This window comes from Salvelinus fontinalis, chromosome 27, assembly GCF_029448725.1.
Source record: "Salvelinus fontinalis isolate EN_2023a chromosome 27, ASM2944872v1, whole genome shotgun sequence".
Taxonomy (NCBI): domain Eukaryota; kingdom Metazoa; phylum Chordata; class Actinopteri; order Salmoniformes; family Salmonidae; genus Salvelinus; species Salvelinus fontinalis.
Genome location: NC_074691.1, coordinates 40940950 through 40966750, shown reverse-complemented (window position 1 = coordinate 40966750; position 25801 = coordinate 40940950). Strand labels below are relative to the sequence as shown.

At 42.6% G+C, this 25801-nt stretch overlaps 1 protein-coding gene across 1 annotated transcript in view; it reads right to left on the bottom strand.

The window, feature by feature from the left end:
• The window catches only part of fndc4a (fibronectin type III domain containing 4a), a 90319-nt gene that overhangs the window by 33970 nt on the left and 30548 nt on the right, over nt 1–25801 (bottom strand). The window contains exons 2-3 of the mRNA XM_055885777.1: nt 18935–19050; nt 6019–6223 (exon numbers count right to left, since the gene is read on the bottom strand). Of these exons, the coding sequence (XP_055741752.1) occupies nt 6019–6223; nt 18935–19050 (321 nt within the window). The remainder of the gene's footprint in view (nt 1–6018; nt 6224–18934; nt 19051–25801) is intronic.

The following is a 25801-nucleotide window of genomic DNA, read 5'->3' as shown; positions in this document are numbered from 1 at the left end:
TACTGGATAGGGAGAATGATAGTCATCCATCTATGGAGAAACATTTAAAAAAATAGCCGCTTCAAAATTTGAATATAATCGGATTCTCTCAGCTAAAATTGCAAAAATCTTTTCTCTATAACAAGCACAAATATTTTTAGTTTGGTGACAAACCGCACAATTACTTGCCAGACAACTTCGAAAAACTGAGAGCGACCGAATGATTCACAAAGTTAATTCTGTATCTTCCCCTTAGGACATCAATGATTCCATATCTCTCCTCAATACAGACCAAAAGATCTTAGCAAAAACTCTGGCTAACAGACTTAGCACTTTAGCTGGCAAATTGGTTGATTCGGACCAGACCGGCTTTATCCCTAACAGAAACTTATCCTTCAATCTTAGGCGCCTTTTCAACATGATGTATTCTCCGAGGTTACCCAACGTGGACCTTGTCGTTATATCTCTTGACGCCGAAAAGACCTTTGAACAAGCTATCTATTTAAGGTCCTACAGAAATGTTATATTGGAGACGGGTTTATAAAATGGATCCAGCTTCTATATAGAAACTACTGTGCGAGAATAGTCACTATGTCACGACTTCCTCCTGTTCGGGCGGTGCTCGGCAGTCGTCGTCACTAACCAATCATTAGCGCCCCGATGAAACCTTTATAGAGTTAGTCTTCCCATAAGTCACTTTCAGATATCTACAGATTAGAGACTATGTTAAAGAAAACATCTTCCTACTGTCACGATCTATCACAAGGATGACGCTGGAGAGACGAAGCAGGTACGGGGAGTAACATTTAATAAATAACGGACATGGAACGAGACATAAACAGCTTAGCAAACAGAAAAACAATCAATGCAGAAGTGGAGAACAGAGCTGGGGAACTGACACATATAGGGGAGGAAATGAACAGGTGATAAGAGAGTCCAGGTGAGTCCAATAACGCTGATGCGCGTGACGAGGAAAGGCAGGTGTACGTGATGGATGGCAGGAGTGAGTGATGCAAGGCATTCTGGCGCCCTCAAGCGCCAGGGGGAGGGGAAGAGCGGGAGCAGACGTGACAGCACCCCCCCACTAGGGGCGCCACCCGGGCGTCCCACCTGGGCAAACCGGCCGAGACATGGGCGCTGGGCAAGCCGGTTGAGGCGTGGAAGCCCGACGAACCGGCTGGAGCGTGAGAGCCTGGCGAGCCGGCTGAGGCATGGGAGCCTGACGATCCGGCTGAGTCCAGACGCCTGTCAATCCCGCTGAGGAAACCCGATGATCCGGTGGATTGTGACGTGGGATGGGAAGCCACCGAGCCAACCGAGGCAATGAAACCTCTCGAGCCAGCCAGGGCATGAAAGCTCGACGGCCTGGCTTAGGCACCCCCCGGTTCCATCGGCGGCAGAATCCACCCCCGACGTCACCGACAAAACAAAAAACAAACAAACAAAAAAACTCCTGGACAGGCTGGGCAGACAAGAACTGACGATCCAGCTGAGGCCCGACGTGGGATGGGCGCCATCCGAGCCAACCGGGGCAAGGAAACCTCTCGAGCCTGCTAGGGCGTGGAAGCCCGACGAGCAGGCTAGGCACCCCCGGTTCCATCGGTGGTGACCCAGAGCCGAAGCCACTATACCAACCAGAACGCCAGTACTCCCCGATGCTTCGTGTGATGGCTTCTGCATTCTGTCACGATCTATCACAAGGATGACGCTGGAGAGACGAAGCAGGTCCGGGGAGTAACATTTAATAAATAACGGACATGGAACGAGACATAAACAACTTAGCAAACAGAAAAACAATTAATGCAGAAGCAGGGAACAGAGCTGGGGAACTGACACATATAGGGGAGGAAATGAACAGGTGATAAGAGAGTCCAGGTAAGTCCAATAACGCTGATGCGCGTGACGAGGAAAGGCAGGTGTACGTGATGGATGGCAGGAGTGAGTGATGCAAGGCATTCTGGCGCCCTCAAGCGCCAGGGGGAGGGGAAGAGCGGGAGCAGACGTGACACCTACATGCTTTTGTACCTAGAACTCTGGGTCTTTTTGTATCTGTCTGCTCTCTTTTATGTTTAGATAAGAATTGCATACTAGTCTTTTCTACAAAGTACGGATTTTAAATGACTACCACACCATTCTTGTGTGTGTTCAATCAAAAATATTTGAGCAGAAATGTTTAACAAATTGTTATTTTTTGTAAGAAAAAGCTGAAATGTCTTGAGGCCAGAAAACATGAATCTCTTATGTTATGGCAAGCCTAACTAAGTTCAGGAGTAAAAAATGTGCTTACCAAGTCACATAATAAGTTGCATGGACTCTGTGTGCAATAACAGTGTTTAACATGATTTTTAAATGACTACCCCACCTCTGTACCCCAACACATACAATTATCTGTAAGGTCCCTCAGTCGAGCAGTGAATGTCAAGCACAGATTCAACCACAAAGACCAGGGAGGTTTTCCAATACCTCGCAAAGAATGGCACCTATTGGTAGATGGATAAAAAAAAAAAAAAAAAAAAAAAAAGTGACATAAAATATCCCTTGGAGCATGGTGAAGTTATTAATTTCACTTTGATAACTACAAAGATATGTAGGTTTCCACTCTACATTACACCACTATATAGATAATGTACAGATGACAAGGAATTATTATTATTTATTTATAAACATTGTTTTAGGATTGATGATAGACTTTTGGGATTACCGTTAAAGATTATGTGTATTTTATGAAGTCTATTATAGACGTGAACTGATGCAGACCAATCGTCTTTGGCCGGCGAATCACATGACCTGTATAGTATTGTATAGTCCAGGACCAATTGAAACATGGATTGCTTTGATTGTGTGTGAATTCAGACTTAAGTCATTATTAATATGAGTGAAATTGCTCTGTTGTCCTGTAATTTATTGTATTTCTAAACAAGGAAAAATACGTTTATAACTGTGTCGTAAACACCACAAACATAAACGACCACTCACACAGGAAGCTCAGTGATTGGATTGTCTCAGCACAGCCAGAGGGTCGCCACGGGCAGCCAGCAGGTTGTAGATTTATAGGAAGTAACGTCCCTGGTTGTATTACATCATTCACATTAGTCAACAGCTCAATCCCCAAAAAAACGAGTCAAATTGAAATGGTGAAAGAGCTTGACACTGAGAAATGAATAGATGGGTTGATTTTTTGATTTTTCTGTCTCTTTCTGCTTTTTCACTTCTGCTGACCACGCCTTTCTAATGGTACCCGGCCTGAGTCAGCCAAACTGAAACTTTCACTAGCATCAGTGTTCACCATGTACACAACCTGATAGACTACTATCACTGCTTGAATAATGTCAACAACAACAACAACAACAACAACAAACAGCGCGCTATTAAAGCCACAACAAAAAAAACGTAAACACCTTGGGGATAGGAATCTGCATGACTGGATATATAGAGTAGTCGTCTTTCAAATTCAGTTCACCAGTCCATCAGCGCATACTGAGAGGATAGAGAGCTACTGAAGCCTTGGTTGATCGGTCACAGCCCCGTCATTTTCAACCACTGCCACATGCCAGGTAGCCTAGCAGTTAAGAGCCGTTGTTGTGCGCCAGTAGCCGAAAGGTCGCTGGTTCGAATCCCCGAGCTGACGAGGTGAAATATCTGTCTATGTGCCCTTGAGCAAGGCACTTGATCCTAATTGCTCTTCTAAGTCGCTCTGGATAAGAGCGTCTGCTAAATGACTAACGTGTCAAATGTAATACCCAACGTGAAGTGTTTTAGAGAGGGTGTCAGAATCCTGATTAGCCACACTGGTTTGAGATAAGAGTTGCATAAATTCACAGCAACCAGAGAGAGAGAGAGAGAGAGAGAGAGAGAGAGAGAGAGAGACACACAGAGATAGAGACAGACAGAGACAGAGACAGAGGAGAGAGAGAGACCCAGACTGTCTATAATGAATTAAGAGAGAGCGACTCGTACCATGTCAATATTGAATTGAATAGTGGTATAAAATAAACAGAGATAGAGACCGTTGGCGTCCCTCAGGATCCTGAAGGCTACTGGCATACTGTACTACAGACCGGATTTCAAATCTTTCAAATACTTTAAGAATTTGCTTTACTTCCAAGTTTTGTATTTAGCCTGCCTATAGTGCCAGATGGGTGGGGTTTGCAGTTCTACAACTATTCCATTGGTTCCATTGCAAGCTCAATAAAGCCCAGCTAAAGTATTTTTCAAATATTTAAAATAGCATTTAAACCCAGTTCTGCACTTTATTCTATATCTACCTCATTTTAAATCTGTCTCATTCTGTATCTACCTAATTCTGTATCTACCTCATTCTGTATCTGTCTCATTCTACCTCATTCTGTATCTACCTTATTATGTTTATACCTCATTCTGTATCTGCCTCATTCTGCATCTACCTAATTCTGTATATTCTTCATTCTGTATCTGCCTCATTCTAACCCATTCTGTACCTGCCTCATTCTGTATCTGCCTCATCCAGCCTCATTCTGTATCTGCCTAATTCTGTATCTGCCTCATTCTGCATATATGTCATTCTGTATCTACCTAATTCTGTATCTGCATCATTCTGTATCTACCTTATTCTACCACATTATGTATCTACATCATTATGTATCTACCTCGTTCTACCTCATTCTGTACTTGCTTAATTGGGGCGGCAGGGTAGCCTAGTGGTTAGAGATGGTTTAGTTCTGTATCTCATTCTCATTCTCAAACCTCATTCTGTATCTGACTAATTCTGTATCGTCTCATTCTGCCTCATTCTGTATCTACCTCATTCTACCGCATTCTGTATCTGCTTCATTCGGTATCTGCCTCATTCCACCGTATTCTGTATCTGCCTCATTCTACATCTACCTCATTCGGTACATACCTCATTCTGTATCTGCCTCATTCTACCTCATTCTGTATCTACCTCATTCTGTATCTACTTAATTCTGTTTCTAACTCATTCTACTTCATTCTGTATCGACCTCATTCTGTATCTGCCTCATTCTATCCGCATTCTGTATCTGCCTCATTCTCCCTCCTTCTGTATTTGCCTCATTCTCCCTCCTTCTGTATTTGCCTCATTCTCCCTCATTCTGTATCTACCTCATTCTGTATCTATCTCATTCTGCATCTGTCTAATTCTGTATCTGTCTAATTCTGTATCTACCTCATTCTGTATCTACCTCATTCTGTATCTACCTCGTTGCGTATCTGCTTCATTCTGTATCTACCTCATTGTGTATCTGCATGCAACAACATCACAAAGAGGCAGAGAGAGAAAGCAGGGCAGTCCTTTTCCAAAACAGGGGCTTTCTCTCTATCTGTGCCTGCAGGCAAGAAGGTACCTCAGGTGGGTGGGCCAGGTGTTATAGAACATGAGGTGTCCCTCCAGAAGGTATCTCAGGAGTGATAGAACATAATGTATCTCTCCAGAAGGTATCTCAGGAGTGATAGAACATGATGTGTCTCTCCAGAAGGTATCTCAGGAGTGATAGAACATGAGGTGTCCCTCCAGAAGGTATCTCAGGAGTGATAGAACATAATGTGTCTCTCCAGAAGGTATCTCAGGTGTGATAGAACATGATGTGTCTCTCAAAACACTTCTGTTCCATTATGTAATGCACTAATGAAGTCCCTAGAGCCCTACCGCCCTAGGCATTGATAAACAGGCATTGTTAATGACACTGACATGTTTCATTTTGCTGTATTCTATGATCAGCACCTCATTAAAACGTCACAATAGACACTGAATGGAAAATGGAAAACGAACACACAAATCCCATTGCCCATTTGAAGCTTCTGTATGAAACTGAAGTGCAAGTGCAAAGAGTTAGGGATCAGGGTTAGGGGTCAGAGTTAGGGGTCAGAGTTAGGGGTAAACATTAGGGGTAGGGTAAGGATTACCTTGGTTGGAGCTGTTGGTGGGGAATGGTAAGGGTTATGGGTCAGGGGTCAGGCTTAGTTTAAGTGTACCTTGGTTGGAGCTGTTGGTGGGGAATGGTAAGGGTTAGGGGTCAGGGGTCAGGGTTAGTGTAAATGTACCTTGGTTGGAGCTGTTGGACAGGAAGCGGTCAGACTTCTTGAGGGTTCTGAAGTGGACCCTCTTGCTGGCCTGACTCTCTCCGTACAAACCAATGGACTGGACCTGGATAATATAGTCTGTCTCCTCGTCCAGATCCCACAGAACACAGGCCTTGCTGGTGGTGTTCACCTCCCTGATGAAGCGCTGGGTGTGGCCCTGCTGTCTCTGAAATACAGGACAGAGATATAGGGTATTCAAATCCAATGTTTTATGTCACATGCTTGGTAAACAACAGGTGTAGACTAATAGTGAAATGCTTGGTAAACAACAGGTGTAGACTAACAGTGAAATGCTTGGTAAACAACAGGTGTAGACTAACAGGGAAATGCTTGGTGAACAACAGGTGTAGACTAACAGTGAAATGCTTGGTAAACAACAGGTGTAGACTAACAGTGAAATGCTTGGTAAACAACAGGTGTAGACTAACAGTGAAATGCTTGGTAAACAACAGGTGTAGACTAACAGTGAAATGCTTGGTAAACAACAGGTGTAGACTAACAGGGAAATGCTTGGTAAACAACAGGTGTAGACTAACAGTGAAATGCTTGGTAAACAACAGGTGTAGACTAACAGGGAAATGCTTGGTAAACAACAGGTGTAGACTAACAGTGAAATGCTTGGTAAACAACAGGTGTAGACTAACAGTGAAATGCTTGGTAAACAACAGGTGTAGACTAACAGTGAAATGCTTGGTAAACAACAGGTGTAGACTAACAGGGAAATGCTTGGTAAACAACAGGTGTAGACTAATAGTGAAATGCTTACTGACGGGTCCTTTTACAAGATAAAGGATAAAGAAAGATACAGGAGAACAGAAATAGTGACATGAGGAATAAATACACAGTGAATAACGTGACTATATACAGGGAGTACCAGTACTGAATCGATGTGCAGGGGTACGAGGTAATAACATGGCTATGTACAGGGAGTAACAGGTAATAACATGGCTATATACAGGGAGTACCAGGTAATAACATGGCTATGTACAGGGAGTAACAGGTAATAACATGGCTATATACAGGGAGTACCAGTACCGAATCGATGTGCAGTGGTACGAAGTAATAACATGGCTATATACATGGAGTAACAGGTAATAACATGGCTAAATACAGGGAGTACCAGGTAATAACATGGCTAAATACAGGGAGTACCAGGTAATAACATGGCTAAATACAGGGAGTACCAGGTAATAACATGGCTAAATACAGGGAGTACCAGGTAATAACATGGCTAAATACAGGGAGTACCAGGTAATAACATGGCTATATACAGGGAGTACCAGTACTGAGTCCATGTGCAGGGGTACGAGGTAATCGAGGTAGCTATGTACATATAGGAAGGGGTAAAGTGACTGGGCAGCAGGATAGATAATAGACTGAGCTGTAGCAGCAACGTGATGAGTGTGAAAATCTGTCTGTGTGTGTATGTGTGAGTGGCGTGAGTATGTATGTGCGCATGGTATGTGTGTGTGGCCGTTTTGTAGCGTTTGTAGCGTTGTAGCAGAGGGAACTCTATTGCGGGTGGCTGGAGTTTTTGACCATTTTTTTGCCCTTTCTCTGACACCACCTGGTATAGAGGTCTTCGATGGCAGGGAGCTTGGCCCCAATGATGTACTGGGCCGTGCTCACCACCCTCTGTAGCGCCTTGCGGTCCGGGTTCCTTGCAGTTGCCATACCAAGCGGTGACGCAGCCAGTCCAGATACTCTCAATGGTGCAGCTGTAGAACTTTTTGAAGACCTGAGGGCCCATGTCAAATCTTTTCAGCCTCCTGAGGGGGAAGAGGTAATGTCGTGCCCTCTTCACAATTGTGTGAGTATGTGTGGACCATGTTAATTTCTTAGTGATGTGGACACCAAGGAACTTGAAGGTCTCGACCTGCTCCACTACAGCCACATCGATTTGGATGGGAACATGCTTACCCCTTCTGTTTTTTCTGTAGTCCAAAATCAGCTCCTTTTGTCTTGCTGACGTTGAGAGAGAGGTTGTAGTTCTGGCACCACACTGCCAGGTCTCTGACTTCCTCCCTAGAAGCTGATTCATTGTCATCAGTGTTCAGTCCTACCACGGTTGTGTTGACAGCAAACTTCATGATGGTGTTGGAGTCGTGTGCAGCACCCAGTCGTGAGTGAACAGAAAGTACAGGAGGGGACTAAGCACGCACCCCTGAGGGGCCCTCGTGTTGATGGTTAGCGTGGCAGATGTGTTGTTGCCTACCCTCACCACCTGGGGGCGGCCTGTCAGGAAGTCCAGGATCCAGTTGCAGAGGGAGGTGTTAATTGGGCACAGACAACAGCACAAAGGGCAAAAAGAGTAGAGACAACAATACATCACGCGAAGCAGCCACAAACGTCATTAAGAGTCTTTGAATGAAGAGATTTATACCCGTTAAAACTGCCCAGTTTGAGTGTTTTTTGCAGCTTGTTCCAGTCGCTAGCTGCAGCGAACTGAAAAGGGGAGCGACGCAGGGATGTGTGTGCTTTGGGGACCTTTAACAGAATGTGGCTGGCAGAACAATAGTTGTATGTGCAGGATGAGGGCTGCAGTACATATCTCAGATAGGGGGGAGTGAGGCCTAAGATGGTTTTATACCGTCTTGCGACGGGTATACAGAGATGACCAGTTTACAGACGAGTATAGAGTGCAGTGATGTGATATGTCCTATAAAGAGCATTGGTGTCAAATCTGATGGCCGAATTGTAAAGAACATCTAGCCGCTCGAGAGCACCCTTACCTGCCGATCTATACATTTTGTCTCCGTATTCTAGCAGGGGTAGGATGGTCACCTGAATCAGGGTTAGTTTGGCAGCTGGGGTGAAATAAGAGCGATTACAATTGAGGAAACCAAGTCTAGATTTAACTTTAGCCTGCAGCTTTGATATGTGCTGAGAGAAGGACAGTGTACCGTCTAGCTATATTCCCAAGTACTTGTATGAGGTGATTACCTCAATATCTTAACCCTCAGAGGTAGTAATCACACCGGTGGGGAGAGGGGCATTCTTCTTACCAAACCACATGACCTTTGATTTGGAGGTGTTCAGAACAAGGTCAAGGGCAGAGAAAGCTTGTTGGACTCTAAAAAAGCTTTGTTGTCGAGCATTTAACACAACATCCAGGGAGGGGCCAGCTGAGTATAAGACTGTATCATCTGCATATAAATGGATGAGAGAGCTTCCTACTGCCTGAGCTATGTTGTTGATGTACATTGAAAAGAGCGTGGGTCCTAGAATGAGCCTTGGGGTACTCCCTTGGTGACAGGCTGTGGCTGAGACAGCAAATATTCTGACTTTATACACTGCACTCTTTGAGAGAGGTAGTTAGCAAACCAGGCCAAAGACCCCTCAGAGACACCAATACTCCTTAGCCGGCACACAAGAATGGAATGGTCTACCGTATTAAAAGCTTTGGCCAAGTCAATAAAAATAGCAGCACACCATTGCTTAGAATCAAGGGCAGCGGTGACATCATTTGAGAACCTTTAAGGTTGCAGTGACACATCCATAACCTGAGCGGAAACCGGATTTCATACCAGAGAAAATACTATAGACATCAAGAAAGATAGTCAGTTGACTATTGACAAGTTTTTCCAACACTTTTGATAAACAGGGCAAAATAGAAATAGGCCTAAAACAATTAGGATCTGCTTGATCTCCCCCTTTAAATAAAGGATGAACCGTGGCTGCCTTCCAAGCAATGGGAACCTCCCCAGAGAGGAGAGGCAGGTTGAAAATGTCAGAGATAGGCTTGGTGATGATGTAGCAGCAACCTTAAAGAAGAAAGGGTCTAAACCATCTGACCCAGATGTTTTTTTGGGGTCAAGTTTAATTTACAATTGAAGTGTCCTGGCTGCATATCAGTTCAAAATAGAGATGAATCGAGGGTGTACTGTATTGTAATGACCTCTGCACAGATGGAGGGGACTTCTAAAACCTCTGCATTTGGGTGGGGGAGACTGTGAAACTCTCCTGCCATTGTTGAGCTTAACCTGTTGAGGACAGAGGGCGCTGTTTTCACTTTGGGGGAAAATCGTGCCCAATTTAAACGGCCTCGTACTCAATTCTTGCTCGTACAATATGCATATTATTATTACTATTGGATAGAAAACACTCTCTAGTTTCTAAAACCGTTTGAATTATATCTGTGAGTAAAACAGAACTCCTTTTGCAGCAAACTTCCTGACAGGAAGTGGAAAATCTGAAATCGATGCTCTGTTCTAGGGCCTGCCTATTAATGTCCTTGATATTTATTAGTATACTTGCACTTCATACGTCTTCCACTAGATGTCGACAGGCAGCGAGAGAAGAAATGGAGTGTATAACTTGATCTGGGGTCGAATAAAAGCTCTTGGCATGACGTGTCACCAGTTTCCTGTTTTCTGGAGCGCGCGAGAAGGGACCTGGTATTGCCTTCTGAAAAGCTGTCGTTATAGACGACTAATATCTCTGGCTTTGACAATATCATCGTAAAGTATGTTTTTTCAATATAGTTTTATTAGATTATTGAAATTTATTCGGGACGTTAGGCGTGTTGCGTTGTGTACCTTTGTTCAGGAAGGAGAGCTTCGCGCTACTTTGCTAGCTTTCCGTGCTAATTGACTGGAGAAGAGGACATTCTAAAATCAAACAACGATTGTTCTGGACAAAGGACCCCTTGTACAACATTCTGATGGAAGATCATCAAAAGTAGGACCCATTTTATGATGCTATTTCATATATCTGTCGAACATGTGAAATAGTAGTTTGCCTCCAGATTTTGGGCACTCTCTCGCTATAACTAAGCTGGATGTCGTAATTAAGTTATTTTTTGAATTCTAACACGGCGATTGCATTAAGAACTAGTGTATCTATCATTTCCTATACAACATGTATTTTCTAGTAACGTTTATGAATAGTTATTTGGTCAGAAAAGTTGAGTGTCATAAAAATATCCGCACATTCTGGGAAAAATATGCTACGTTAGCACAATGTATAACCACTGATTTCAGCTCTAAATATGCACATTTTCGAAATGTGAAAACATAAGTGTATGTATAACCTGATGTTATAGGACTGTCATCTGATGAAGGTTTATGAAGGTTAGTGAAAATTAATATATTTTGCTGGTTTATTTGCTATCGCTAACGTGCCTATTGCTATCGCTAACGTGCCTTGATGAATGAATGCGGTAGTGTGGTAGGCTATTGTAGTAAGCTAATATAATGCTATATTGTGTTTTCGCTGTAAAACACTTAAAAAATCCTAAATATTGGCTGGATTCACAAGATGTTTGTCTTTAATTTGCTGTACACCATCGATTTTTCAGAAATGTTTTATGATGAGTAGTTAGGCATTTGACGTTGGTGTTTGTAACTACTCTGGCTGCTTCGGTGCTATTTCTGACGGTAGCTGTGATGGTAGCTGCAATGTATACCTCAAATATGCACATTTTTCGAACAAAACATAGATTTATTGTATAACATGTTATAAGACTGTCATCTGATGAATTTGTTTCTTGGTTAGTTTGGTTGGTTCTTGGTTAGTTAGGTTGGCTTTGTGCATGCTACCTGTGCTGTGAAAAATGTCTGTCCTTTTTTGTATTTGGTGGTGAGCTCACAAAAATATATGTGGTGTTTTCGCTGTAAAACATTTTAAAAATCGGACATGTTGACTGGATTCACAAGATGTGTATCTTTCATTTGCTGTATTGGACTTGTTAATGTGTGAAAGTTAAATATTTCTCAAAAATATTTTTTGAATTTCGCGCTCTGCCTTTTCAGTGGAATGTGGGAGGAGTTCCCATAGCGGAACCCCGGTGCCAGACAGGTTAATGGCTTTGACCCTTCCCATTTCACACCTCAGTGCTAATTAATCTGATCTGTTCTGCCCTAGCAAGCTTGGTAGCCTTAACTTAGCATTCAGTCCTTATAGAGTAAAATATATCATTGTAATTTATTTTTCTTCTTGGCTTTATAAAGGTAGCTTCAGACTAAAAATGACTCACTCAGTTCCAGGTTGGATGGTGTTTTCAGGTTCCAGGTTGGATGGTGTTTTCAGGTTCCAGGTTGGATGGTATTTTCAGGTTCCAGGTTGGATGGTATTTTCAGGTTCCAGGTTGGATGGTGTTTTCAGGTTGGATGGTGTTTTCAGGTTCGAGGTTGGATGGTGTTTTCAGGTTCCAGGTTGGATGGTGTTTTTAGGTTTCTTGTGCTTCTTTTGCTGGCCGTTGGGTCCCGGAGCATTTGCTGTATAGACCAAAGCCCTGGAAGCCGCCTGTCATTGTCAAGGAAATTACCGACTTGCCAAAACTATAGTTTTGTTATCAAGAAATGTGTCGAGTGGTTGAAAAACGAGTTTTAATGACTCCAACCTACAGTTGAAGTCGGATGTTTACATACACTTAGGTTGGAGTCATTAAAACTTGTTTTTCAATCACTCCACAATTGTTTTGTGAAACAAACTATAGTTTTGTCGGTTAGGACATCTACTTTGTGCATGACACAAGTCATTTTTCCAACAATTGTTTACAGACAGATTATTTCACTGTATCTCAATTCCAGTGGGTCAGAAGTTTACATACACTAAATTGACTGTGCCTTTAACTTCTTTGGAGTAGGGGGCAGTATTTTCACGTCCGGATGAAAAGCGTGCCCAGAGTAAACTGCCTGGTACTAGGATATGCATATTATTAGTATATTTGGATAGAAAACTCTCTGAAGTTTCTAAAACTGTTTGAATGATGTCTGTGAGTATAACAGAACTCATATGGCAGGCAAAAACCTGACAAAAAATCCAACCAGGAAGTGGGAAATCTGAGGTTTGTAGGTTTTCAACTCTTTGCTTATCCAAGATACAGTGGAAATGGGGTCATGTTGCACTTCCTAAGGCTTCCACTAGATGTCAACAGTCTTTAGAACCTTGTTTAATGCTTCTACTGTGAAGTGGGGGCGAATGAGAGGAGGATGAGTAAGGTCTCTCCCAGAGTGCCATGAGCTGACCATACGCAGACCATGCGAGTTCATGTGAGAATTAGCTGCGTTCCATCGCATTTCTGAAGACAGAGGAATTCTCCAGTTGGAACATTATTGAAGATTTATGTTAAATACATCCTAAAGATTGATTCTATACATTGTTTGACATGTTTCTACGGACTGTAGCGGAACTTTTTGGACTTTTTGTCCGTACTTTCCACTGGACCTGCACGCGGAAGGAAGGAATTTGGACATAAATTATGGACATTATTCGAACACGAACAAACATTTATTGTGGAACTGGGATTCCTGGGAGTGCATTCTGATGAAGATCATCAAAGGTAGGTGAATATTTATAATGCTACTTCTGACTTCTGTTGACTCCAACATGACGGATATCTCTTTGGTTGATTTGTCGTCTGAGCGCTGTACTCAGATTATTACAATTGATTATTGTTTGCTTTTTCCGTAAAGTAAAAAAAAAAAAAATCTGACAAAGCGGTTGCATTAAGGAGAAGTGGATCTAAAATTCTATGTATAACACTTGTATTTTCATCAACATTTATGATGACTATTTCTGTAAATTGATGTGGCTCTCTGCAAAATCACCATACATTTATTGTGTAACATGAAGTCCTATGAGTGTCATCTGATGAAGATCATCAAAGGTTAGGGTTACATTTGATCTATATTTCTGCTTTTTGTGACTCCCCTCTTTGGCTGGAAAAATGGCTGTGTTTTTCTGTGACTTGGCTCTGACCTAACATAATCGTTTGGTTTGCTTTCGTCATAAAGCCTGTTTGAAATCGGACACTGTGGCTGGATTTACAACAAGTGTATCTTTAAAATGGTGTAAAATACATGTATGGTTGAGGAATTTTAATTATAGTATTTCTGTTGTTTTGAATTTGGCGCCCTGCAGTTTCACTGGCTGTTGACGAGGTGAGACGCTACCGTCCCACATACCCTAGAGAGGTTAAACAGCTTGGAAAATTCCAGAAAATTATGTCATGGCTTTAGAAGCTTCTGATAGGCTAATTGACATCATTTGATTCAATTGGAGGTGTACCTGTGGATGTATTTCAAGGCCTACCTTCAAACTGAGTGCCTCTTTAATTGACATCATGGGAAAATCTAAAGAAATCAGCCAAGACCTCAGAAAAATAATTGTAGACCTCCACAAGTCTGGTTCATCCTTGGGAGCAATTTCCAAACGCCTGAAGGAACCACGTTCATCTGTACAAACAATAGTATGCAAGTATAAACACCATGGAACCACGCAGCCATCATACCGCTCAGGATGGAGACGTGTTCTGTCTCCTAGAGATGAACGTACTTTGGTGCGAAAGTGCAAATCAATACCAGAACAACAGCAAAGGACCTTGTGAAGATGCTGGAGGAAACAGGTACAAAAGTTTCTACATCCACAGCAAAACGAGTCCTGTATCAACATAACCTGAAAGGCCGCTCAACAAGGTAGAAGCCACTGCTCCAAAACCGCCATAAAAAAGCCAGACTACGGTTTTGCAACTGCACATGGGGACAAAGATTGTACTTTTTTGGAGAAATGTCCTCTGGTCTGTCCATAATGACCATCGTTATGTTTGGAGGAAAAACGGGGAGGCTTGCAAACAGAAGAACACCATCCCAACCGTGAAGCACAGGGGTGGCAGCATCATGTTGTGGGGGTGCTTTGTTGCAGGAGGTACTGGGGCACTACTGGCATCATGAGGAAGAAAATGTATGTGGATATTTTGAAGCAACATCTCAAGACATCAGTCAGGAAGTTAAAGCTTGGTCGCAAATGGGTCTTCCAAATGGACAATGACCCCAAGCATACTTCCAAAGTTGTGGCTAAATGGCTTAAGGACAACAAAGTCAAGGTATTGGAGTGGCCATCACAAAGCCCTGACCTCAATCCTATAGAACATTTGTGGGCAGAACTGAAAAAGCGTGTGCAAACAAGGAGACCTACAAACCTGACTCTGGAACCAGCTCTGTCAGGAGGAATGGGCCAAAATTCACCCAACTTATTGTGGGAAGCTTGTGGAAGGCTACCCGAAATGTTTGACCCATATTAAACAATTTAAAGGCAATGCTACCAAATACTAATTGAGTGTATGTCAACTTCTGACCCACTGAGAATGTGTAATAAAAGCTGAAATAAATCATTATCTCTACTATTATTCTGACATTTCACATTCTTAAAATAAAGTGGTGATCCTAACTGACCTAAGACAAGGAATCTTTACTAAATGTTAAATGTCAGGAATTGTGAAATACTGAGTGTAAATGTGTTTGGCTAAGGTGTATGTAAACTTCACCTGCAATTCATTGGAATTCTAGAAAACCTAAACAGAGAGGAGGCTGTATATACCCCTTTTTTAAATCAGCATGCCTAGGTAGTTTCACTATTCTAAAAGAGATGGGCAGTGGCTCTATGACAAAAGCTATTAAAAGAGGCGATACAGGACAACCTTGTCTGGTACCAGGCTTTAACGAAAATGACTGTGATTTAATGCCGTTTGTCTTAGACAGATGGTGAGTTGTATAAGGGCCAGTTTCCTGGACACAAATATTCTTCACTTTTTAGTCCAGGACTAGGAACAATCTGTGTCTGGGAAACCAGCCCTAAAGGTCTCTACACACTATACGCAAACAGAGCAACTGAGCGTCGCATACGGTCCGTTCCAAAAATTCAGCCACACAAAAGTACGCAGAGAGTGACGCAAACAGACCTCCGTCACTCCGTTTGCGTAGAGTATGTAGAGCACTTAAAAATGTATTTTTACGCCTGCTACGTAAGATCAGGTTGAAACTAAAACCATATTTATCCAATGTTACAAACTCACATGCGACATAATTCATTGGAAGTCCATAAATGGAAACAGGTACGAGGGTGTTATTTTCCTAGTATGCACAGAGAGTGTGAATAGAGATCAGTATTCATAGGTAGTTCCACTATCCTAAGCATTCTAAGCATTCTAAGTATTCTAAGCATTCTCAAAGCTATTCAACCTGAAAATTGCTCTCTGGTAGCTGTGGATAGTCACCCTGGAACCGTATTTTAAACATGTTGAGGTTCATTTAAGATTCTTAGTTTGGGAGGCCATGGGGGGATTCAAACTTCCTTCATCGTCATTTATATTAGCATGTGAACCAAGTCTTTCGGTAATGCTGAGAAAACCAAACAGTGTAAAATTGAAGGCCAGGCTTACAGACATCTTTATTCATCATAGCACATCATACATTTTGTCGGAGCATCTGCCAAGTGCCTACACAGGCTACAATATGTCCAGAACTGTGCTGCACGTGTCCTCACCCACACCTCTCCCCTGCGAGCACATCACTCCAGTGCTGTTCAACCTCCAATGGCTCCCCATATGCTCATGCATCGAGTACAAAATCTTGGTTCACACCTACCAAGCTATCCACAACTCTGGACCCAAGTACCTGTCTGACCTCATCCTACCTACCAAGCTATCCACAACTCTGGACCCAAGTACCTGTCTGACCTCACCCTACCTACCAAGCTATCCACAACTCTGGACCCAAGTACCTGTCTGACCTCATCCTATCTACCAAGCTATCCACAACTCTGGACCCAAGTACCTGTCTGACATCATCCTACCTACCAAGCTATCCACAACTCTGGACCCAAGTACCTGTCTGACCTCACCCTACCTACCAAGCTATCCACAACTCTGGCCCCAAGTACCTGTCTGACCTCATCCTACCTACCAAGCTATCCACAACTCTGGCCCCAAGTACCTGTCTGACCTCATCCTACCTACCAAGCTATCCACCACTCTGGATCCAAGTACCTGTCTGACCTCATCCTACCTACCAAGCTATCCACAACTCTGGACCCAAGTACCTGTCTGACCTCATCCTACCTACCAAGCTATCCACAAGTACCTGTCTGACCTCATCCTACCTACCAAGCTATCCACCACTCTGGATCCAAGTACCTGTCTGACCTCATTCTATCTACCAAGCTATTCTACCTACCAAGCTATCCATAACTCTGGGCCCAAGTACCTGTCTGACCTCATCCTACCTACCAAGCTATCCACCACTCTGGGCCCAAGTACCTGTCTGACCTCATCCTACCTACCAAGCTATCCACAACTCTGGATCCAAGTACCTGTCTGACCTCATCCTACCTACCAAGCTATCCACAACTCTGGATCCAAGTACCTGTCTGACCTCATCCTACCTACCAAGCTATCCACAACTCTGGACCCAAGTACCTGTCTGACATCATCCTACCTACCAAGCTATCCACAACTCTGGACCCAAGTACCTGTCTGACATCATCCTACCTACCAAGCTATCCACCACTCTGGGCCCAAGTACCTGTCTGACCTCATCCTATCTACCAAGCTATCCACAACTCTGGACCCAAGTACCTGTCTGACATCATCCTACATACCAAGCTATCCACAACTCTGGACCCAAGTACCTGTCTGACATCATCCTACATACCAAGCTATCCACAACTCTGGATCCAAGTACCTGTCTGACCTCATCCTATCTACCAAGCTATCCACAACTCTGGACCCAAGTACCTGTCTGACATCATCCTACATACCAAGCTATCCACAACTCTGGACCCAAGTACCTGTCTGACCTCATCCTACCCTCCTGCCCCACACGCACACTTCGCACTTCCAGGTCCGTCTCCCTCCCCCCTAACACATCAGATATTTAGCACGGTATCAGTATCCCCCCTAACACATCAGATATTTAGCACGGTATCAGTATCCCCTCTAACACATCAGATATTTAGCACGGTATCAGTATCCCCTCTAACGCATCAGATATTTAGCACGGTATCAGTATCCCCCCTAACACATCAGATATTTAGCACGGTATCAGTATCCCCTCTAACACATCAGATATTTAGTACGGTATCAGTATCCCCTCTAACACATCAGATATTTAGCACGGTATCAGTATCCCCTCTAACACATCAGATATTTAGCACGGTATCAGTATCCCCCCTAACACATCAGATATTTAGCACGGTATCAGTATCCCCCCTAACACATCAGATATTTAGCACGGTATCAGTATCCCCTCTAACACATCAGATATTTAGCACGGTATCAGTATCCCCTCTAACACATCAGATATTTAGCACGGTATCAGTATCCCCCCTAACACATCAGATATTTAGCACGGTATCAGTATCCCCTCTAACACATCAGATATTTAGCACGGTATCAGTATCCCCTCTAACACATCAGATATTTAGCACGGTATCAGTATCCCCTCTAACACATCAGATATTTAGCACGGTATCAGTATCCCCTCTAACACATCAGATATTTAGCACGGTATCAGTATCCCCTCTAACACATCAGATATTTAGTACGGTATCAGTATCCCCCCTAACACATCAGATATTTAGCACGGTATCAGTATCCCCTCTAACACATCAGATATTTAGCACGGTATCAGTATCCCCCCTAACACATATACAACAATTACATTTACTGAATAAACACCGTTACAGTGGAATCCACTCAGCAGACTAATCCTATACCAAGATGTAAACACACCCATTTAATGTGTATATTTTGTCAACAGGAATGTAATCTCTGGTGGACAGACTACATTATCGATACTGTAGATCTGTCACGATACAACGGGACGAGTGAGATAACGAACAACATTAGTTCTGGTTATTTGGGCAAATCACCATTTCTCAGGTGTTAGTATCTTTCGAATTTCGGGAAAGGGTAGGGCCCATAGACTTGTCCTTAACTTGCAAAGAGAGAGGGTGGAGCTCTTCGTTCTCTTCTCTTACCGCGTTTGACTAATCACGCAATACTTTATTTCTGGGTTAACTGAGATGAACAGGAATGAAAGGAGACAATATTTGTGAGTGAGTAATTAGAATACATAATAACTCTAGAACACATCACCTGCTGTGAGATGGAGAAGCCGATGATGACGTCACCCTCAGGTACCTCCCAGGAGACGGTGGCGGAGTCGGCCCTCAGGTGCATCACAGACACGTTGACGGGAGCAGGAGGGCGGTCTGAGGAGAGAGAAACAAAACCATATCAGGGGTGAGTAACAAGTCTCTCAAACTGAACGATTCAAAAATTTGTATCGAAGGTGATGAACCTTCGGCCTCCTGTGCACCACAAGAATATGTTAGACAGCTTAGCTTCAGAATATGTTACATCGCTTAGCATCAGAATGTGTTAAACCGCTTAGCTTCAGAATGGGTTAGACAGCTTAGCTTCAGAATGGGTTACACCGCTTAGCTTCAGAATGGGTTAGACCGCTTAGCTTCAGAATGGGTTACACCGCTTAGCTTCAGAATGGGTTACACCGCTTAGCTTCAGAATGGGTTACACCGCTTAGCTTCAGAATGGGTTAGACCGCTTAGCTTCAGAATGGGTTAGACCGCTTAGTTTCAGAATCTGTTAGACAGTTTAGCTTCAGAATGTGTTACACCGCTTAGCATCAGAATGTGTTAGACAGCTTAGCTTCAGAATGTGTTAGACAGCTTAGCTTCAGAATGTGTTCAACAGCTTAGTTTCAGAATCTGTTAGACAGTTTAGCTTCAGAATGTGTTAGACAGTTTAGCTTCAGAATGTGTTCAACAGTTTAGCTTCAGAATGTGTTCAACAGCTTAGCTTCAGAATACGTTAGGCCGCTTAGCTTCAGAATGTGTTACACCGCTTAGCTTCAGAATGTGTTAGACCTCTTAGCTTCAGAATGTGTTAGACCTCTTAGCTTCAGAATGTGTTAGACCTCTTAGCTTCAGAATGTGTTAGACCTCTTAGCTTCAGAATGTGTTACACAGCTTAGCTTCAGACTGTGTTAGACCTCTTAGCTTCAGAATGTGTTAGACAGTTTAGCTTCAGAATGTGTTACACCGCTTAGCATCAGAATGTGTTAGACAGCTTAGCATCAGAATGTGTTAGACAGCTTAGCTTCAGAATGTGTTCAACAGCTTAGCTTCAGAATGTGTTCAACAGCTTAGCTTCAGAATGGGTTAGACAGCTTAGCTTCAGAATGTGTTACACCACTTAGCTTTAGAATATGTTAGGCAGCTTAGCTTCAGAATATGTTAGGCCGCTTAGCTTCAGAATGTGTTCAACAGCTTAGCTTCAGAATGTGTTAGACCGCTTAGCTTCAGAATGTGTTCAACAGCTTAGCTTCAGAATGTGTTATACCGCTTAGCTTCAGAATATGTTAGGCAGCTTAGCTTCAGAATATGTTAGGCCGCTTAGCTTCAGAATGTGTTCAACAGCTTAGCTTCAGAATGTGTTAGACCGCTTAGCTTCTAAGTCTTCGGGTCTCAGGCATGTTAACTGAATTCAACACACTGTCTGACCTATTCACCATACTCTATAATCTTTTCACCATACTCTATAATCTATTCACCATATTCTATAATCTATTCACCATACTCTCTAATCTATTCACCATATTCTCTAATCTATTCACCATATTCTCTAATCTATTCACCATATTCTCTAATCTATTCACCGTATTCTCTAATCTATTCACCGTATTCTCTAATCTATTCACCATATTCTCTAATCTATTCACCATACTCTCTAATCTATTCACCATACTCTCTAATCTATTCACCATACTCTCTAATCTATTCACCATACTCTCTAATCTATTCACCATACTCTCTAATCTATTGACCATACTCTCTAATCTATTGACCATACTCTATAATCTATTCATCAAACTCTAACTCATTCACTTGAATGTTTTTGTTAGTATTACTGTACTTGGAACAGGAAAAAAGCAAAATGCTTCTCTCCCCTTTACTCTCTTGCTGAATGTGTGTATCTAAATCAACACAGAATGTTCCATTCATCACACAGTACAACCCCCTCCATCCTTTTAGGAAGTGATTCCCAGCCACGTCTACTGCCCTATCGCTCCAGTCATTACAATGTATTTACCGATGGAAAATGGAAAATAGTTTGTTGTGTCATCTACTTGCATTACTCCCCTGCTACTAACAAGAAGACGGTTTCCTGCCAAGAACGCTCTCCAATCTGGCACCCAGTCTGTGTGCCATAGGGCTCTGGTCTAAAGTAGTACACTATATAGGGAATAGTACACTTTAGGTGTGGAACTAAGGAGGGAGCATCTCAAATATAAAATGTATTTTCATTTGTTGAACACTTTTTCATTCCATATGTGTTATTTCATAGTTTTGACGTCTTCACTATTATTCTACAATGTAGAAAATAGTAAAAAATAAAGAAAAACCCTGGAATGATTAGGTGTGTCCAAACTTTTGGCTGGAACAGTAGTTTGAAATTGGCTCTCATTGTTTTCTGTTGAGTGCATGCTTTATAGTTCATGTGGTAACAGTCATTGGTATAATTTAATTAAATCATCTAACTTTACATTGAACTGTGACTATTTACTTGAGAATGATAATGGTTAAATGATCATGTTGACCTCCCTGTCTCAGTAGTCTCACCGGCACCACGTCTGCAGCATGGATGCCATGGTGTTCTGGTAAAGGAGATCCGACGGGAAATTCTGATATTTAAAATATGGTTACGGCGTGGCGTTGGGAAATACCAACTCTGTTCACCCCAGGGGAACGACGAGTTTTAAAATAGTCTAGAACAGTTAAACATTGATATTGTGTACTGTTATTGCTAAAACAATGATCGTATTTAAAAACCTGATCCGTATATCTAAACATTATATCTGTATTGTCTGAATGTAATACTTGATGGTTTGCCCTTGGAGCAGGGAATGGAACTGACTCCTCCCCGTATAGTTTATGTGGAACCTTCCTTCAGTCAGTGTAACGGCTGTCTAATGCCTCCTCCTCGGATGAGGAGGAGGAGTAAGGGTCGGACCAAAACGCAGCGTTGTATGCAGACATAATGGAATATTTATTTAAACAAGACGAAACACGAAAACTCTTACACAAACTACAAAACAAACGACGTAGACAGACCTGAACTTGAGCACTTACATATAGACACGAAGAACGCACGAACAGGAAAGACCAGCCAAACGAACGAACAAACGAAACAGTCCCGTGTGGTGCAACAGACACAGACACAGGAACAATCACCCACAAACAAACAGTGAGAACAGCCTACCTTAATATGGTTCTCAATCAGAGGAAACGTCAAACACCTGCCTCTAATTGAGAACCATATCAGGCAACACATTTAACCCAACATAGAAACACATAACATAGACTACCCACCCAGCTCACGTCCTGACCAACTAAACAAAGTAAAACAAAGGCAAATAAGGTCAGGAACGTGACAGTCAGTTGATTTTCGCTTTATGTACGTTCTGTTCCTGCACGTTAGATCTTAGTTCTTTGTTAAGTTAAGACTTTATAAGACAGTCCGATTTACATTTCAATTCATTTATCTCTTTGTATATTCTTAAAGCACTTTGGTTTATTTCCTTGACATCATTTGTATTTTAATTTTTTTAATTTTTGAGAAATAAAACCCTTATTGTTTGTCTCTCGTTGCCTGGTCATCCTTCACCCTCATCCCTCCTTCAGTCAGGTGGATGGATGCTCCCCAAACCTTTGTTCTGTCCCACTTGGCACTCTGTTCCCTATAAAGTGCACTACTTTTGTCCAGAGTCCTAAGGGCCCTGGTCAGAAGTAGTGCACTCAATGGGGAGCCATTTGGGATTCACCCTAGAGAGATACCAATACAGAACATTCTAGACCTGTCTGAACCAGTTAAGTCATCTGGAGTAGAGACATTAAGTCACCAGCATATATTACATATAGCAAACGTGTCTACTCTGGTCTTGGCACGTGCTCTCTAGCCGACAGCTCACAGATACAGTGTGGGTAGGCTAGTCTACATGATGACATTATTATTTGTATTTGTCAAACGGCAGTCAAGCATCGATCATCATGCCACCAGAATAAGACCCTCAATATTTATTGGAAAGGAGCATCAAGATCATTACTGTGCTCTTTCACCACCCTGTGAAGTTCCATCAGAACTTATTTCATCTGTAGTCTAATTGTCACGCTCGTCGAAACGAATGGACCAAGACGCGGCGTGCGTAGAGTTCCACATATTTTAATAAATCGAAACTCACAAAACAAAACAAACAAGCACAAACGAAACGTGAGGTTCTGGGCTGCTCACATGCAGCTACACAAAAACAAGATCCCACAAACTAAAGGTGGAAAAAAGGCCGCCTAAGTATGACCCCCAATCAGAGACAACGATATACAGCTGCCTCTGATTGGGAACCATACCCGGCCAACAAAGAAATAGAAAAACTAGAATGCCCACCTAAATCACACCCTGACCTAACCACATAGAGAAATAAAAAAGTCTCTCTAAGGTCAGGGCGTGACATTGTAACGGCACTGTAACGACACTGTAACCTCTCTCCTCAGACGAGGAGAGGCGAAAAGGATCAGAGGACCAACACGCAGCGTGGTAATTTTCCATAATGAATTTAATCAAAACAATACACTATACAAAATAACAAAAGAACATACCGTCACAGTCCTAGTTGGTGCAGAACACAAACACAGAGACAGGAAACAACCACCCACAATCCCCAACACAAAACAAGCCACCTATATATGATTCTCAATCAGGGACAACGATTGACAGCTGTCTCTGATTGAGAACCATATTAGGCTCAACACAGAAACAGACGAACTAGACACACAACATAGAATACCCACCCCAACTCACGCCCTGACCAACTAAACACATACAAAACAACAGAAAACAGGTCAGGAACGTGACAGACACTAATAAACTGCATGCTTTCCCAAGTCGTAGTGGGAGGACCACAAACCATATCATCGCGCGACACCAACATTTCTCGCATAGATCATTTTACAGACACAAAAAGGTCCCACCATGTTGAATAAACAACATCTTTCGGCATTTATATAATTGTACCTCAACTACCTGTTTCCATCCCATTTATACAATATTACTTCACTCGCATAAAAATTGTTTATGGAAAAGGGGTTAGTTACACAATGTTATCACTAGCCATGCTTTACCAACTGAGCTACAGAGAACCACACTGAGCTACAGAGAACCACACTGAGTTAAGAGGACAACACTGAGTTACAGGGAACCACACTGAGCTACAGGGAACCACACTGAGCTACAGGGAACCACACTGAGCTACAGGGAACCACACCGAGCTACAGGGAACCACACCGAGCTACAGAGAACCACACTGAGCTACAGAGAACCACACTGAGCTACAGAGAACCACACAGAGTTACAGAGAACCACACAGAGTTACAGAGAACCACACTGAGCTACAGAGAACCACACTGAGCTACAGGGAACCACACTGAGCTACAGGGAACCACACTGAGTTACAGAGAACCACACTGAGTTACAGAGAACCACACTGAGGTACAGGGAACCACACTGAGTTACAGAGAACCACACAGAGCTACAGGGAACCACACAGAGCTACAGAGAGCTGCACTGAGTTACAGAGAACCGCACTGAGTTACAGAGAACCACACTGAGTTACAGAGAACCACACTGAGTTACAGAGAACCACACTGAGCTACAGGGAACCACACTGAGGTACAGGGAACCACACTGAGTTACAGAGAACCACACTGAGCTACAGGGAACCACACTGAGCTACAGAGAACCGCAATGAGCTACAGAGAACCACACTGAGCTACAGAGAACCACATTATACGCTGTTACTGTACTCTAACAAATGGCCTTGTAGAACAGAATACATGACATCATGACAGCTTGTTCTACTTAATCAACTCATTACTCATCTGCTGTAGTTACTTCCTGCTTGGCAAGCATCAGACATGTCAGAGTATGGTAGTACAGCGGGGTTTCCCAACCCTCTCCAATTGAGTCATTGGAACTGAAACAGGGCATCCCAACTGGAGGAAGCAAACAATGTACCAGGCCAGCTGTGTTTTTTACAACTTGATAAGCAATATTTTTCGGGCTACCAATACATTATATTAATCATGTTTTGAACTTCATCTATTCTATTCTGCCAACAATGCCTTACTGTACGTCGTGGAATGTTGAGTCAAATATAACCTATTTTTAAAACCTCTTATAAAGTTGCTGTTGTAGCAGAAACTGGGAATTTGATATTGTTTGTATTGATATTATGATTGTCTGTTCGTTTCATATCTGCAAAGTAGTTAAACCGCTGTCAGACCAAGGCGCAGCGTGAGTAGAGTTCCACATATTTTTTATCAACGGAAAACTCTCCAAAACAAAACAATAAAGGACAAACGAAACGTGAAGCTGTACAAAAAAAATTGTGCAGACAGGCAACTAAACATAGTCAAGATCCTACAACTGACAATGGGGAAAAATGGCTACCTAAATATGATCCCCAATCAGAAACAACGATAAACAGCTGTCTCTGATTGGGAACCATATCAGGCCAACATAAACATACAAAAACCCTAGATGGCATACAAAAACGAGAGTACCCACCCTAGTCACACCCTGACCTAACCAAAATATATAGAAAAACAGAGATATCTAAGGTCAGGGCATGACACAGTTCCACTTTAACACCTAACAAACGCTTTAAAATAGTCCAGGCCCTGTTGTTATGTCATATCCCAGCGATAATGCCTTACATTACGCCTGGGAAGAAAACAGTTCAATTTGCTCAACTTGCAATTTGCTCAATTTACACCCAGCAAACATTATGACTATATTAGCCCACACAGCTACAAGAATGCACTTTCATGCTAGGTTTAGGACCTCATATTTTAGCTTATAGACACCCCTAACTGATGTATAGAACTATCT